The sequence below is a fragment of the Cordyceps javanica genome, chromosome 1 (genome assembly GCF_051103115.1).
Source record: "Cordyceps javanica chromosome 1, complete sequence".
In the NCBI taxonomy this organism is placed as follows: domain Eukaryota; kingdom Fungi; phylum Ascomycota; class Sordariomycetes; order Hypocreales; family Cordycipitaceae; genus Cordyceps; species Cordyceps javanica.
In genome coordinates, this window is record NC_139295.1 from 1,322,951 (window position 1) to 1,338,917 (window position 15,967).

Consider the following 15,967-nt stretch of genomic DNA (forward strand, 5'->3'; position numbering starts at 1 on the left):
TCGCCCCTCCAAGTACGGCTGTTCCCGATGGTTTTTTTATGAACAGGCGCGCGATTAATTTTTGGCTTCCTCGTGGTTCGCTTTTGTGGGTTCAAGGCATGATGAATTGATGCTGAGACGGGATAGAATGAAAATCTGCAAAGTTTACGGGTTTGGGATATATATCACTCGGCTTTGACACGGGCTCTCAACCGGCGTCTATAGCCCATTTTGTAGATTCAGCGTTCGCTCTTGAGGGAAGCTCTTGGCAGGAGCTCTCGGTAGCTTCTCTGCGACCGCCGCCTAACGGGTACCTGATTTCGCAACACCTTTTAATGAGATACTATATACCATGTGCATCCGTGTTTTTTTTTTCTTGGTATGACGTGCTGTCTCGGCTTAAGAGCGCCCTGCATATTGTAGAACAATGTCGCCGCAAAACGGCCATGACAGTGGATCACGTGATCGCAAGCTTTACATCTGTCGCAAGTCGTCTTCCTAGCCATCGTTCAGGTGTATTCCTCTACCTGGCATTGCTACAAATTTGCCGTTTTCTCGTCCTCAAACTAGCCATGGCGGACTTCGGTGAATACCCGCCTAATATGGCGCCCCAGGATGCCCTGGTCGTGCGAGAGCAAGCCGGGCCTGACCACGCTGTGGTTCAGTATTCGGCCGAGGACCTCTTTAGGCCCAAAGCTGGTCCAGCAAATCCTTTCAAGGAGGAGACAACGGCCGCCGTGAAGCGCAAGAATGTCCTGACCGGCACAGCGGAGGAGACTTTCATTTCCGAGCACACTTTTCGCAGCAAGCACCGAGCGATCGAGAGACGCGGCGGCCCCGAGCGCGAGTACCAGACTGTCGCCCAGCGCAAGCAGGCAGACGCCCAGGTGCGTGCCTCGCGCGAGAGCAAGGGCAGCGCAACCATTGCCGAAGGCCCTGGAAGCTATGTCGGTCCCTGGGCGCGCTACAAAAAGGCCGAATACGAAATCGTCGACGAGAATGAGCAGCTGGCGAGCGACGAGGAGTACGAGATTGTCGAGGAAGAAGAGGAGGACGACGTTGTGGAGAGCGGCACAGTGCTCAAGGCCCCCGAAGCTTCGCTGGCGCGACGCAAGGAAGTAGAGGAATTGGGCGACGAGACGACAACCTTCAACGGCTCGCAGGAGCGCGATTACCAGGGCCGCACGTACATGCATGTACCGCAAGATCAGGACGTTGACCTGCGCAAAGAAGTCGGCAGCATCACAAACTACATCCCCAAGAAGCAGGTGCACGTGTGGAAGGATCACAACGGCGCGGTCACGGCCCTGCGCTTCCTCCCCGAGTCTGGGCATCTCCTGCTGTCAGGCGGCGCCGACACGACAGTCCGCATCCGCGACATGTACCACGACCGCGAACTGCTGCGCACGTACGCAGGCCACAGCAAGGCCATCTCGAGCCTAAGCTTCAACCGCGACGGTACGCAGTTCCTGTCGGCGTCGTACGACCGCATGATGAAGCTCTGGGACACGGAGACGGGCGCGTGCGTGAGCAAGTTCACCACCGGCAAGACCCCCCACGTCGTCGAGTTCAACCCGGACCCGGAGCACAGCCACGAGTTCCTGGCTGGCATGTCGGACAAGAAGATTGTACAGTACGACGTGCGCGCCCCGCCGTCGGAGATTGTCCAGGAGTACGACCACCACCTTGCCGCCATCAACACCATCGTCTTCGTGGACCGCAACCGCCGCTTCATGACCACGTCGGACGACAAGTCGCTGCGCGCCTGGGACTACAACATTCCCGTCCCCATCAAGTACATTGCCGAGCCCGACATGTACCCGATGACGCGCGCCGCCGCACACCCCAGCGGCAAGTACGTCGCCTACCAGAGCTCCGACAACCAGATCCTCGTCTTTGGCGCCACCGACAAGTTCCGCCAGAACCGCAAGAAGAGCTACCGCGGCCACCACAACGCCGGGCTCGGCGTCGACCTCGACTGCAGCCCCGATGGCCAGTTCCTCGCCTCGGGCGACTCGGCGGGCTACGTCTGTTTCTGGGATTGGAAGACGTGCAAGATGTACCACAAGATCAAGGCCGGCACCCAGGCCGTCACCTGCGTCAAGTGGCACCCGCAGGAGACGAGCAAGGTCGTCACGGCCGGCCTGGACGGCGATATCAAGTATTGGGATTAAAAGGAAAAGAAAGAACAGCGGTGGCAGAGGAGAAAACAACAGCGACAATTTTCAGCATCTGCGAGGTGTTTTGGCGGCGTTTTTTTTTTTTTTTGAACTTGCTTTTAAATTTCGTCATGGGAGAAGGAAAATCAGCTTGGCAACTCTATAGATGAATGTGGCCCCATTGAAGCCGTGATAATACAAGAATTGATACAAAACACACCAGCGTCAATAACGCGCCGTCTGATACCCGTCCAGAAACAAGGGACCCTTTTTACCCCCTGCATCGTCATCGTCGACCTCTGCAAAGAGCGCGCCCGTGTGCGCGTGCTCGTCGCTGTCCAGCCAGTGCCCTTCCTTCTCCATCGACAGGTACGCATGCCTGTCCTCCTGCCACTCCCCATAATCCTCTTCGTCGTCCGACACCTCGCCGACCTCCTCCACCACGAACCGCGTGCCCCGCGCCGTCCCGTACCCGTACGGGAACCACTTCATCGCCGCCGCCTTGCGCGCCTCCGCCGTCCGCTTCTGGTCCCCCGGTGCCGCCCCCGCCGCCCCCGCCGCTGCCGCTCCTCCGTCGCCCTGCCCTGCCAGGAGCAGCTGCCTGCGCTCGCGCCGGGCCGCGCGGACCTGCCGCTGGTACGCCGTCGGGTCCGCGCGCGCGAGCGCCACGGCCGCGCGCGCCGCCGCGCTGCCCAGGTCCAGGTGGATGACGTAGCACGGCAGCATGGCGGCCTCGTGGTGCGTGATGTACTCGAGCCCGCCGTCCCAGTGCGCGTCGAAGCCGTCCGCCAGCGGGCCGTGGACGCGCGCGTCCGGCGCCCTGTCGTAGTCGTCGTCGCCGTCGCCGTCGCGCTGATGGCGCGGGCCGAGGGTCCGGCCCATGACGGTCGCGCACACGACGAGCCGCAGGCTCGGGAGCATGCCGAGCGGCGTCGCCACGCGCTGGTTGTTGCTGTCGCCGCCGACGGCGTAGGACAGTGCGTACCCGGGGCAAGGGGACGAGTAGATGCCCCGGTCGTACGCGATGCCGGTCCGCGGCGAGGCGACGACCCGGCCGTCCACCACGCGCCCGGGCTTGACGAAGCCGTGCCGGACAATGGACCGCACCGACCGCAGCGGCGTGCCGTGAAAGGTGACCCGCGGCCGGATCATGTCCGCCACGACATCCTCGAGGCGGGAAGGGAGACGCCGGTCGCAGCCGCCGCCACCGCCGGGAGGCATGCACCGTCGCAGGTTCTGCCCGGCGCTGCCGGCGCGCTGCAGCGTCTCGCCCAGCGCGCGCTGGTAGTGCAGGAACCGCGCGAGGAGGTCCCCCCGCACGACCGACTCGACGTGCACGACGCGGAACTCGTCCGAGATGCCGGCGACGAGCTCCGCCGGCGTCTGCCCGAGCAGGTCGTGCGCCGTGTCCGCGACGGTCGACGCGTCCAGGCCCCGCGGGTTGGCGAGCACCTCGTCCCAGGAGCTGATCTGCGCCGCGTCCCAACCGTGGGCGCGGCGGCGGGCGTCCTCCTCTTCCGCGGCGACGCGCGACTCGAACGCGGCGACGCGCTCGAGACCCTGCAGGATGGCGACTGACATGTCCGTGGTGCGCAGGTGATGGGGAGACTGACGAGAGGATGAGGGGACTGGGGCGGACGAGGAGTTGAAAAGGGCGCGCACGTCTCGTCGGATGGGATCGAGGTCGCGGCGCCGCACAGGGCCGTGAATGTCGCGGACGTCGAGATCTGCTACGTGGTATGTGTTGTTGGACAGGTGGTGGGAGAGGGTCAGCGACACTCGAATGTGGGCAAACTCGAATCGCCAATGTGAATCGAGGTCTTCATTTTCGCATGACCAGGATTGGAGACTGGGAGGTCTATAAGACTCGAGAAAGGAATCGAGCGTCGAGCCCATCTTGGAGCGAGATAATCGCCTGAGACGCTGGCGTATGGAATGATGACTAGTCGGTAGGCCTTGGGTATCCAATCGCGAGAAGAAAATTACGGATATATTGTGTTATCAATAGCTCCTCTCGGATGAGTGAATGGCTGTCTCTATCAATGACTGAGGAAATCGCTGCTATTGTCGCCCGTGGTGATGGCTCAAGCCCGTGTAAGTGGTGAAACAACAGTCGCTCAAAATGTAGACACGATACCAGCTGTGTCAATCAAAAAGAAATCCAGGAGATAGTGAATGTTTCTTCTCCCATGAGCATCGTTCTCAACCCAGGTTCAAATCGTTGTCATATATACTGCGCCTTCGGCATTGACTCATCGTCCGAGTCCAAGGCATACTCAACAGTTGCTCACACGCCGCAAGCAAAGTGCCTCGCGGGACATGCAGATGAACCCCACGACCAAATTCCCCCATGAATCTCCCCCAAACTCTTTGAGATTGTTCAACTTGCCATTTACAGTCCGCATCGCCATTTTCCTTTCCCAGTATCCCGAGGCCATCCATGGCGTAGATGCTGTGAGACGTCGGGCAGCGTACCCACTAACGAAAGGCGGGCGCGGGTGAGACTAGATATGCTAGACCCAGCACAGCTTAACTTTAATAAAGCACCGACCAACGTAACGTTTGGTGCGGAACTTTGCCATTCTCCTATTTCTATCCAGAGCCAGGTGCGTAGTTGACAATTTCATTCTTCATTCGTACCTGGGTCTCTTTTTTTGCCCGCCAGTTTGTACTTTGTGTCTGCCACCCCCATCCCTCGCACGGCCAGTTCCCAGCATCATGAAGCAGCAGCTTGCGGCGTGGGCCTGTCTAGTACAAGCCGCGGCCGGGCTGTCGGCGTACGACTACAACCATCCCGGAGCGCAAGTGCGCTTCTGGCTCAACGGTGACGATGTGGACGACGGTTTTGTGACCCAGATGCCGTTCCTGACAGGCACGGGCTTCGCAACGCTGTCAATCACGGACTGCTTCAAGGATGACGACTCGGAGGACTCGCGCTACGACATTGCGATCCTTGGCGCGCCGCACGACACGGTACGTCTTCCTTCCTTCAAGATTCCGCATTACAAAAGTCGTCACTTAGTGGTTTCGCTGACGATGGATTCCAGACGACGACCGGCCGTCCCGGTGCCAGGTTCGGCCCTCCCGCGATCCGGCTGGGCAGCAACCAAAAGACGTACGGACTCAGCTTGTACACCGGTATGTTCTTGCCAAAAGAAAAATACTGCGCTTTGCAGCCACAGTCTGTCATCAAACTCACGGGGCGGGCTAGGACGCGATGCACTAAAGGATTGGGCCACCATCGTCGACTGCGGCGATGCCAAGATGACCTGGCTGGACAACCGGGTCGCCCTCAAGACTCTGGAGCAGGCGCACAAGAAAATCTCGGGGCGCCCGGCGAGGAGCAGCAACAAGTCGAGTGTCCCACGAATCATTACGCTGGGCGGCGACCACACGACGACTCTGGCTGCGCTGCGCGCGACGGAGAAGCACTGGGGTCCGGTGTCTGTTATTCACTTTGACAGCCACGTCGACACTTGGGACCCTAAACAACTAGGTAAGGCTTTTTCGGTATCATTACACTTCCACTCACTTTACTGATTAGCTAACTGGAATAAATATCAGGTGGCGGCATTTCTGAATACGCGTGAGTTTACAGAGTGTGCCGAAGGGGGGCTGGGGGGGCGAGTCTAACAAACAGCAGCGCCTTGAACCATGGTACATTTCTCCATTTTGCCCACGAAGAGGTGCGCAACACTCTCCCTCGCGGATATGTAGATTGTGTCACTGTCTCTAACCTTTTTAGAACCTGATTCTCAACTCGTCCATCCACGCCGGCATCCGCGCCCAGCTCATCGACGAGTCCGACGTGCGTCACGACAAGGACTGCGGCTTCCACATCATCACGGCGCGCGACATTGACTTTATCGGCGTCCGCGGCGTCATCGATCGTCTCCGTCAGAGCGTCAAGAACACGCGCGTCTACATCAGCGTCGACATTGACGTGCTGGATCCCGCCTTTGCCCCAGGTACGTGCAAGCAACCACCGCGACAAGGGGGGGGGGGGGGCGAATCTTTGCTGACAAGGAGGGCAAGCTACCGGGACGCCGGAGGCGGGAGGCTGGTCCTCGCGCGAGCTTCTCACCATCCTAGCCGGTTTAGATGGATTGGAGATTATCGGAGGTGATGTCGTCGAGGTTGCGCCGCCGTACGACAACAACGCGGCTACCACTGCGCTTGCGGCTGCCGAGGTCGCATTTTCCATTCTAGAGCTCATGGTGTCTACACCTGTCAAAGCCTAATCATACTTGCCTTCATCAATTTAGTAGCCCATTTATATGATCGTGATTTTTTCTTTTTGGCCATCAGCCACCGCTCTCCGTAAATCTTTATCTTGATAGCGGTTCATGTCGCTCCAAGCGCAGGTACCATGTACAGCCTTACCCGGGAGGCCACCTTCCCCATTAACCTTCTCGCACTGTAAGCGAAACGGGGTCGCATCTCATGAATACCTGTATGTGTAACTTTGCTTGAATGATCATCGTCATTCTGATCTCTTAATCCCTCATTTTATCATTATTACCACCACTCCCACCTGGAAACGTGCACAGTATCATGCCTTCCAGACGGCGGCAGTATAGAAGCACCACAACTAGGCCAAATGATCTTTCTTTCAATCATGACGGCGCTGCCGACGAGGAAAATCATACTGAGGAAACAGATAATCTCCTCAACCGGAAAATTGAACGCGGCCGGCGAGCGTACCTAGTGGCACTTCAATGGTGGGCCGACGAGTACAAGTCGGCCATCATCTGCGGCCTCAGCATCATCATCCTCTCCATCGTGCTCTGGTACTACGATGGCAAACTTGTCCCTCGCCTGTCCCCCGGCCTGGATCTGGACATGCTGGTGATTGCCCTGGTTACCATTTCTCGTGTCGCTATGGGTAATGTGGTCGAAGCGTGCATCTCGCAGTGCGCTTGGATCTGGATCTCCAAATCACACCAACAGCGAACCAACACGGTGGCGCGGCTGGAGGACTTTAAAATCTTCGATGAGGCGTCGCGGGGATTTCTTGGAAGTGTGGCCCTGATATAGCGCATGAAGGGGCTGTAGGCCAGACAAACCCTTTGAGCGCCTTTACCATTTAACTGACATCTGTAGGCATCTCTCTTGCATCGGAGCTGCAATCATTATTCTTACCCACGGGTTCGAAACTTTTTCTCAGCAAATGGTCGACTACATTGCAAAGCCAATTATCTTCAAAAATGAAACTGAAAGATCCGCACCGGCGAACTATCGAAGTGACTACTGGGACAATGTTGAGCAACGAGATTAGAGCACAGGTATTGCGGCTCTCGTCTGCTAGTTTACGCTTGCTGAGTGATCGCAGACTTGACTCTTCAACTCTCGACGAAAGCGGCCATCTATACCGGGATTATTGCGGACGAAATACCAGTTTTAATGCCGTCCTGTTCTACTGGTAATTGCAGCTGGCCAATCTTTCCTTCTTTGGCTGTCTGTGGCGAATGTACTCGGAAGGAGATTACAATTGAGTGTAGTGTCGAAGGCTGCGTTTACTCTGTTTCCCCCAGTACCTCAATCACCGTTCTTCATGGTGATGGAAACGAAGCGCTCAGACTACGACCAGTCACGGACCACCCGCCACTAAAAGACCAAGGTGACACGGCGTACCTGTCGGTGTTTGAACTCGTGGCGGCTTCTGAGCACAGGTGGAAAACAAACTCGATAGCATTCGAGTGTGCCCTCTGGGCCTGTATGAAAGCGTACGATACGTCCATGAATGACGGCCACCTCTACCAAAATGTTATCGCTAGGTGGAATAAAACACGAATAGAAAACGAGACAAGTGCCCATTTGGAAGAATATGTTTTCGTTGATGTGCCAAAAGAGATGAACACCCTCCAGCGTTCGAGGCACGCCATTTCGGCTCGCGCAGTTCGGACAATTCGAAAGTTTATGGACGGGTTGACTGACGGATGGTATGAAGATAACGGAGGCAGGGTCAAGTTTTCTTCTGACTGGGCCGAAGCGATTCGTGATGGGTTGCCAGCCATTTCCGACTGGATGGAGCAGTTGACGCTCAGTCTCAGCAACGAGTTCCGGCGGCACGGCAAGTTGCGAGATGACGACAGTGGCGAATATGAGGGGAGTGCCACAAAGCTGGCGAATTTCGTCAAGGTGAAGTGGTTCTGGATGATATACCCGCCACTGTGCCTGGCCATCAGCCTATACTACCTATTTGCCACCATCTCGGCCAGCGTCCGCGACGATGTTGCGACCTGGAAGGGCGATTCCATGCCGATGCTCTTTAGCTGCATCCACCCCGATATCTTGCTACTCGGAGCCGGCATGATGGACACTCACAAGGGACTGGACGAGCTGGGCCGGCATGGCATCGCGTTGGCCAAGGCCGAGTCAGGCGCTTGGGTTTTTGAGCCTACCGTTGGACCAGAAGACCAGAGAGGACGGTTTCGCCGGGTACTGCGATGGCGTGACTGACTGGCATTGTGCGAGCTTCCATACAAGGCAGTATCGGCATGATTTGCGCGGCGATGCGCACCTAGAGGTTGGGAGCTCGGAGAGATAGCAAGTAGAATTAATCATCATTATAGTTAGCCAAAGAAAAGTGTTGGGCGCCAACAAAGCAATCAAGAAACACGGCACTCTAGGGTTTCCAAAAACAACGCTACCCCCCCAAAATCACCACCTGATTGAGAATGTGTCCATCTCTTGCTCGCTCAGCCCGTCGCACACGCCGCAGGCGCACCGGAAACCATAGCAATGGTAGAGCAGCGCCGGCGTTTTGGTCCTCCCGTAGCAGATCTTGAGCTCTTCCCCCTCGGCGACTCCGTCCTCGGCGCCCACCCACAGGCGCAGCCGCCGCCGGCCCGCGTCGTACGCGAAGTGGACGTTGTCTCCCGGCGCGCAGGCGTGGTTGAAGCGGGCGGCGATGGGGAACAAGCCCGCCTCGCGGTCGACGCCTGTCGAGAAGCTGAAGCTCCCCCCGATCGTCTCCTGTTAGCATTGTGCCCATTCCTCTCCCTTTCTCTCTCTCTCTTTCTCTTTCCTTCTCTTTCTCTCTCTCTCTCTCTCTCTGTCTCTCTCTCTCTCTGTCTCTCTGTGTGTGTGTGTGTAACAAGAAAAATGGACCTAGGCAAAAGTGAAAAAGACGTCTCCTTACCTGTTGGTGTCCCAGACGGCTTCCAGCCATGGGGTCCCGGGCTTGAAGTGGTCGCTCGCGTGGAGCGCCATGGCCTTGCGCTGCCGCTTGCGGCTGAGCCGGGCAAAGGCCGCAAAGATGGCGCCCCGGCAGGCGGCCACGAACAGCGGCGTCTCCTCGAGGAGCACGGCGCCGCGGGGGAGGGCCCGCGTGGCGAAGGCGCCCAGGCCGCCGGTCAAAGAGGGCCGCACGACAAAAGCCTTGACGGCGACGGCGGTGGCGCCGGCGGTGGCGGGGGCTGCCGGTGACGCTGGTAATGATGGTGGTCGCACGGGACTGATGGGAGGCGTGGGCAGGGCGGCGGCGGCTGTGGCGGATGCAGGATCGGGGCCGGCTGCGTGCCGTAGTGGTCCGGGAGCCACCACGTCGCCATGTTGGTGTTGCTGTGTCGCACGGCACAGCATTCCCTCGTCGCTTCGATCCGCCGCTCTCGTCGTCGTCGTCGTCGTCGTCGTCGACCCGTCGTCGAGCAAGCCACGTGCACGCTCCGCAGCCATGACACGTTTGCTGCTCACAATGCCGCCACCGCACGGCTCGCTCAAACGGGTTGACCCTCGGGACTTGAAAGTAAAGAGCATTTGGTATTTTCCCAGTAGTGATTGGTGGTGATGGTGCTGAAGCGGTGGTTGTCGGCCGGCGGCGCGAGGGGGGGGGGGGGCTTCTCGTCTTTTCTTTCGTGAGCCAAAGAGCATGCAAACACGTCAAATCCCAGGTTTCACGCAGACTTTTTATCAGAAAGGGGAATTATCAAGAAGAGACAGAGAAGGGGCGGGGGGGGGGGGGGGGGGGGGGCATGTGAAGCGTTGTTGTTGGTGAAGAAGAAAGAAAGAGTGAGCAAGCAGAGGAGCCGATGCAGTGCGGTTTCGATGAAGTGACTGCCATGCTTGAGTGGTCGTGAGGAAACGGTCGTTGAGCTGGAGCACCGAGGCTGATGAGGATGAATGGGTCAATGGAAAAGTAGATGAAACGCATCTGAGCGAGAGCAAAATCTACAAGGAGAAACGCTGAATCAGTGAATGGTTGCCAGGATTGAATTGCAGATAACGGCGTCAGTCTTGGTTCAAGAGACGGAGTCCGACAGTTGCAAACCTGCTATGCTTCCTCGTAGATCACCTGGTGGACACATTGAGACCATGTACATGAAAATGAATTTTTCTCTCACTACGTCTGTTCTCATATAGTGCAATGCGCCCAAACCCGTTTCCAATTCTAAGCATGAAAATGATCATGCCCTCCATAAACTCCATATTTGTACAATTTCACGCCAGAACAATCCCTGATCCAGATGTAATGCCATTCATAGGCCAGTCCAGATGAGCAGCTTTCCAGAAGTCTGCTCTTTTGCCAGTGTCAATTTTGTTTGCCCAAGTAACCCTCTTCCAAGATTTTTGTGTAGCCAGCGAGGCCCAGAAAATGATGTAATGTGTGATGCATTAAACAATTTGTAGTAAAAGAACAGGTAAGAAAACACCCCCAAGGCAATTTGGGAAGAATACAAGATAAGATGCCATTGTATGGACGAGATAGTTAGAAGCCAAACTTCTTTTTGGGTCGGAGAGGGCAGTCACCACGGCAATCGGGGCAGCGGAGGCAACCGGGCTTGGCCCAGATTCGTCGGCACTTGCACACCCAAAGGTCGCGGCCGGTACGAGTAGTGAGGCAGTCAAAGGGCGCGTGGAGACCCTCCTTGACACCGCACTCGATGCAGAAGCGTCGGAGGGTAATCTTCCTGTCTCGGCCAGGCTGAGGTTCGCGATCCGTCACCAGGCGGCCGTGGTGATCGACGTAGGCGTGCTGGGGCTGCAGCATGTCAAAGTGCTCAGGAGAGCGGACTCGAAAGCAAACATAGCACTCAAAATTTCCTGGCTTATAGTCGTGACCCTTCTCGCTGGGGCGGTGCTGCGGGAAGTCCTTGGCGGCTCTCATGACAAACTGAGCCTTGTCAGTAGCGTCGGCCATGCCTTGAGGATCAATCGTGTGATTGAAATATCGGTTCGTGGTGGACAGGTGAATGAGAGACTGGTAGTCCAAGTCACCATAGACTTTGCTTTGAACATTGTCGGGTAGGCGTTCAATACCCGAGGGCATGGCTGAGACGGTGGGAGACTGAGGTGAAGGCATGTGGTACGATTGAGGCTGGCGGAGCTGAGAAGGTGAGTGTTGTGAGTGTTGGCGCGAATGTTGACGCGAGTGGCTTGGGTGATGTTGCTGGTGATAGTTGTACTGCTGATGCGGCGACTCTTGATAGTGATACGAGCTTGGTTGCTGGTATGCTTGGTGTTGTTGTTCTTGATAGTAGTGTGATTGTGGGTTATAGTGGTGGGAGTGATGCGAGTGATGCGAGTGATGCCTCTGGTAGCTATCATTGACAGACTCGGGACTGGGGTAGTCCGTGACAGAAGTATTGGATCGGCGATACTTGTGTGAGCCGGGAGAGGGCAGGGCCATGATAGTAGAGGACGACATTGTATAAGTTTGTATACAGGTGGGTCGGACAATCTCGATAATGGATGCAAGATGGGAGTGTTGTAAAGGCGGTGGGTGATGATGCACGTGTATGTACGTGGTGCATGCGAGCTGCAGGTCAGGTCTCGAAAGTTGGCGCACTGTTTCTCAATTGACGCGGCGGGTGATGTGGGTGGCTGCACAGGATGTCGTGGCAGCAGCAAGTGAGTTGGCAGATGGACCAAGAGAGACGAGGAGGGGGAGTGTAAGAGGGGAAAGAAAAGGAGCCAGGCAAGAAAGGGAGGGAAGGAGAGGATGAAATAGTTTTGGGGGAATGAATCAAAAAAGTCTAAGTGAGGGAGTGGATTGTGTCTGATACAGAGCGTGTTTTCCGTGTCGAACAGAAACGCAGCTGGATCAGAGGAGAATTTGGACTATATTAATAGTTGTCAGTTGTGAATGGGCGGCCTGCGGGCAGGAGCAAGAAGGTTTAGTACGACTAATAAGAAAGGACGACGGGTAAAAGTTTGAAGGGACGCGCCTCAAAGACAGACAGGGCTTGTGGGAGTCGGGTGGCCGCATGGCAGATACCGGGGCGGCGGCAACGCGCAATGTGAGAGAGCATGTGTGGCATGAGCTCGCAGGGGCATGACGGCATAAGACAGAAGCCAGTCGAGATGATGGTGGTTTCCGAGCACGACTGAAGACGAGGGACCGACCCAGACAGAGAGACGAGAGACCAGAGTGTCGAGGGACGGGCGTGTTGGTGGAGACGAAGACCCCCCGGACGGTGTCAGGCGTCTGGACCCGAGCGTGGGCAAATCAAATGGTGATGAGAAGACTGGGTATCGGTTTCTTTCTTTTTCTTTTTCTTTTTTTTTGGTCCTTGTTTTATTTTTGCGTGCCACAGACTGGACATGTTTCTGCCATCGTTGGGCGTGTTTCATCGGAGCATGAGACAGGCACTCAGGCTAGTAGGCGTGCTAGGGGCGGGTCTGGCATGCCGCCCTAGGGACGGCGACAAGAGGCTTGCATGCGCATACTAGCCGTGACTTGTTGGAGTTTTTTTTTTTTTTTCTCCCTTCTCGTTCTATGATTCCTGGTGCTGTCGAGGACCCATGCATGACCTATTTTTTTCCTTCCCTCTTGCATCGATGCAAGAGTGGCTGTGGACCCGGGACTTGAGAAAAGCGAAGAGCCGGAGAGGGGGGGTGCTCTCCTCGATGAGTGGCAGGGGACGCAGACCAGAGAGGCTGGACCTTCCATCTGTACTGGCTGGTCTTGGGGATTTTCGAGTCGATGGCTGCCGATATGCGGGCTCGCAGGCGAAGTCCGGGTCAGCCAATTGCCTAACCGGGCAGTACTCCATTCCGGGCTGGGCGGGAGGGAAGAAAATAGAAAGGCCGGATGGTCACGACAAGCGTTGGTGCCGCAAGTGTGGAGCGAGAGCGGCCTTGGGAGTTGGCGAAAGGCGAAAGCATCTGTGCCAGGTTACCGGGGAACTGAGGGGGCGTACGGGGAGGAGTCGATGGGTTTTGGATCGAGAGATGGATGAGGATGGCGACGAAACGTCCAAGGATTGAGCGCGATGATGGTTGAGATGGACCGTTGCAAGCCAAGAAAAAAAAAAAAGGTTGGCGGTTTGGGTGTTGGCGGCGATGCAGATGGTGCAATGCCGGGGAGCCGGGTCAAGCAAGATGGGAGCAAACGCGACCACGCCAATCAGGCAAGAGCTTGCTGATGTGGGCACCTGCCGCCAGCTCTGTCAGCGTGTTCCTGCTGAGCATGTACTTACTCAGTATTGGCCATGATTTAGGTACGGAGTAGGAATAGCAAGTACTGATAGTCGAGTAAGTGTCCTGACCATACTCTGTACATGGCTGAAGTACGGATACCTACCTATGCTTGGTTGCTCGGCGTTTGCTCGGTGTCGAGCGAGGTTTTCAATGGTCGAGCAAAACCGGCACAATGCACTCGCCATTACTTACCTCGTTGCTACTCGGAAATACCGACCACGTACTAAGCTCCCTTGGACGCAGGGAGGCATGGAGGGTAGGAAGACGGACAGGCAGACAGGCAGGCACTCCATTAGTACAATGCCTCGCGGTATATCAGCACTCAATGCACGCTTCTTTCTCAAGCCAATACCGGCTATACCTGAGCTGGTTCTCCATACTCCGTACACTCCTCTATATCAAATCACCTGCCAAGTTAGACACCTACCATGGTTATGACCTTGCCATCAGTCGACTCTTACCCTGCAAGTACGGATCGCCCCGTACGGAGTAAGCTGCTCTGTCTCTACCTACCGAATAACCTGACTCTCCCCAACACGTACTACTATTACTCACTTACCAGTACTTTACAAGTACCATCGATACCTAGGCAGGTATCCACTGCCCTGACAGGGGCAACCCTGTCGCCACGATGGGCTTGCAGCAGCGCCCAACTTTACTTGGCAGGTACCTACCGAGTATGGCCAGCAGGCGTCCAGTAATCTATCTGTACGCATGGGTAGGCTGGTATACTCGCAGATACCTTGGCATTATCCTACCCGAGCATCCTAGGAACTCCGTAGTTTCAATCGTTACAAATATGCGACCCCATCTTTGCTTGCTTGCATAAAACCATCAGGCCAAGTTGCTTGTCAATACGAGCCAAAAATAGAAGGACACACACACACACACACACACACACACACACACACTGACAAGGTTTCTTCATCCATTTATTTTTATTATAACAAAAAAAGTAGTCATGGCTGAGCAGGGCTCCTGTTTCCTTCCCGCCCCCCCGCCTCGCACCATGCCCTCTCCTGCAAACACACTTGACACTCGTCTGATCTCTGTCGCTCTTTTCAAGGGGAACCAACCGCCCCGCCCTCTTTTTTTTGCTGTTGCCTTAAAAAAATGGGAGGTGTGGAGGGGGAGGAATCTGTCTGTGATTGTCCGTGTCCGTCTGTGTGTGTGTGTGTGTGTGTGTGTGTGTGTGTGTACCGTTTAATCCATTCGTTATAGTGACACTTGCCTCGTCTTGGTTTTTTTTATCCCTCTTCGTTCAGACTTTCCACCGCCTATAACAACCTTGAACAAAGAGGAAACTATCTCATCTGCTGCTTGTGTTGCATACCCGCATTGTACCACCAACGTTCGCCCGCTACGGGTACGACGACCAATACCCGTTGCCGTGCAGATACAAACAAGACAGATTATACACCGTATCTTTTGACACAATTCCCACAACTTGATGCGAGACAGTTTGTCTTTTTTCTTTCTTTTCTTCTGTGCTCAAGTTAGGTGCTTCTTCCCTCTTGTCTTCGTCTGGTTTCCTTCCTTTTTAACCAAGTACATACAATACAACTAACGATGCCCAGTAATCAAACACAGTTCACTAATATGGGACCCTTTAGTTCTTGCTTGCTGCTTTCTTTCCTTCTTCTTTTTCCCTTTCTTTTTGAGTTCCCTCCTTGGTCTTTTTTACAGGGTTCAATTTGTAAACCCTTGCTCCCCCCCCCATCATCTCAGTCGTGCAGGGTTTCCACACATGTCTGTGCTTTCTTATTCTCATTTTGATCTTGTAACATTGCTATATTTTGCTACACGGCACACATGCTAACACACACACGCACGTACACACACGCAGCCAGCAATCACTCACGACTCCGTTCAAGCTCCGTGCACCGCACATGCTGGTTCATTCCCGTCCCGCCCCCTTGTAAATGAACCAGTCTTTGTTCCTCTCGAACAATGCCAAAACGTCTTTTTGTGCAACTGTGATACCGTTCTTGCCAGATTGATCAAAGTACTCGAAAAAAAAGTAAGCTTTTTTTCTTCTTCTGCTTTTAACTCGGCCCTGACAGCTTGGTCCAAACATGCTGCCTCCCGTTTCTTGTACGACTCTTGCATCCGTTCCAGACCTGACTCGGCTTTTTGTTCTGTAGCACATTGCGTAACGTAGAGGAAGAAGAAACAAAGACATCAACAACAACAACAAGAAGAAACAAGATGATAAGAAATTATGCTCGGACCCAAGAGAAATGTCTCGTTCACATTTGTCGAAATGACTCGAGAACTTCGCCATATCTTTTTTTCTTCTTCTTTTTTTTTTTTTTTTTTTTTTTTTTTTTTGGTTTGTTGCTCTCTACTCTCTCGTTTTGGCTCTCGTCGTGTGCAGGGTCCTGCAGGGTTCCCCCTTCCCCGTG

The 15,967-nt window shown here is 55.3% G+C and overlaps 7 protein-coding genes across 7 annotated transcripts; 4 read left to right on the forward strand and 3 right to left on the reverse strand.

The window, feature by feature from the left end:
• Positions 1-551: 551 nt before the first annotated feature.
• Positions 552-2,153, forward strand: V2A60_000411 (WD40-repeat-containing domain protein; the record flags this gene model as incomplete). Its single annotated transcript, XM_083251782.1, has 1 exon — positions 552-2,153. One exon carries the CDS (start codon positions 552-554, stop codon positions 2,151-2,153), a length of 1,602 nt encoding a protein of 533 aa, XP_083107908.1.
• A 210-nt stretch (positions 2,154-2,363) lies between these two features.
• Positions 2,364-4,034, reverse strand: V2A60_000412 (uncharacterized protein; the record flags this gene model as incomplete). The annotated part of the gene is made up of 1 exon (XM_083251783.1): positions 2,364-4,034. One exon carries the CDS (start codon positions 4,032-4,034, stop codon positions 2,364-2,366), a length of 1,671 nt encoding a protein of 556 aa, XP_083107909.1.
• An 822-nt stretch (positions 4,035-4,856) lies between these two features.
• Positions 4,857-6,379, forward strand: V2A60_000413 (agmatinase; the record flags this gene model as incomplete). The annotated part of the gene is made up of 7 exons (XM_083251784.1): positions 4,857-5,111; positions 5,186-5,276; positions 5,350-5,634; positions 5,703-5,724; positions 5,782-5,824; positions 5,884-6,106; positions 6,174-6,379. The coding sequence occupies 7 exons, from the start codon at positions 4,857-4,859 to the stop codon at positions 6,377-6,379; spliced, it is 1,125 nt and encodes a 374-aa protein (XP_083107910.1).
• A 313-nt stretch (positions 6,380-6,692) lies between these two features.
• On the forward strand, positions 6,693-7,175 carry V2A60_000414 (DUF3176 domain-containing protein; the record flags this gene model as incomplete). The annotated part of the gene is made up of 1 exon (XM_083251785.1): positions 6,693-7,175. The coding sequence occupies one exon, from the start codon at positions 6,693-6,695 to the stop codon at positions 7,173-7,175; it is 483 nt and encodes a 160-aa protein (XP_083107911.1).
• An 816-nt stretch (positions 7,176-7,991) lies between these two features.
• Positions 7,992-8,600, forward strand: V2A60_000415 (uncharacterized protein; the record flags this gene model as incomplete). The annotated part of the gene is made up of 1 exon (XM_083251786.1): positions 7,992-8,600. The coding sequence occupies one exon, from the start codon at positions 7,992-7,994 to the stop codon at positions 8,598-8,600; it is 609 nt and encodes a 202-aa protein (XP_083107912.1).
• Positions 8,601-8,801: 201 nt separating this feature from the next.
• V2A60_000416 (SET domain-containing protein) lies at positions 8,802-9,818 on the reverse strand (the record flags this gene model as incomplete). Its single annotated transcript, XM_083251787.1, has 2 exons — positions 8,802-9,099; positions 9,283-9,818. The coding sequence occupies 2 exons, from the start codon at positions 9,816-9,818 to the stop codon at positions 8,802-8,804; spliced, it is 834 nt and encodes a 277-aa protein (XP_083107913.1).
• A 1,030-nt stretch (positions 9,819-10,848) lies between these two features.
• V2A60_000417 (F-box protein) lies at positions 10,849-11,769 on the reverse strand (the record flags this gene model as incomplete). Its single annotated transcript, XM_083251788.1, has 1 exon — positions 10,849-11,769. One exon carries the CDS (start codon positions 11,767-11,769, stop codon positions 10,849-10,851), a length of 921 nt encoding a protein of 306 aa, XP_083107914.1.
• Between the last annotated feature and the right edge of the window lie 4,198 nt (positions 11,770-15,967).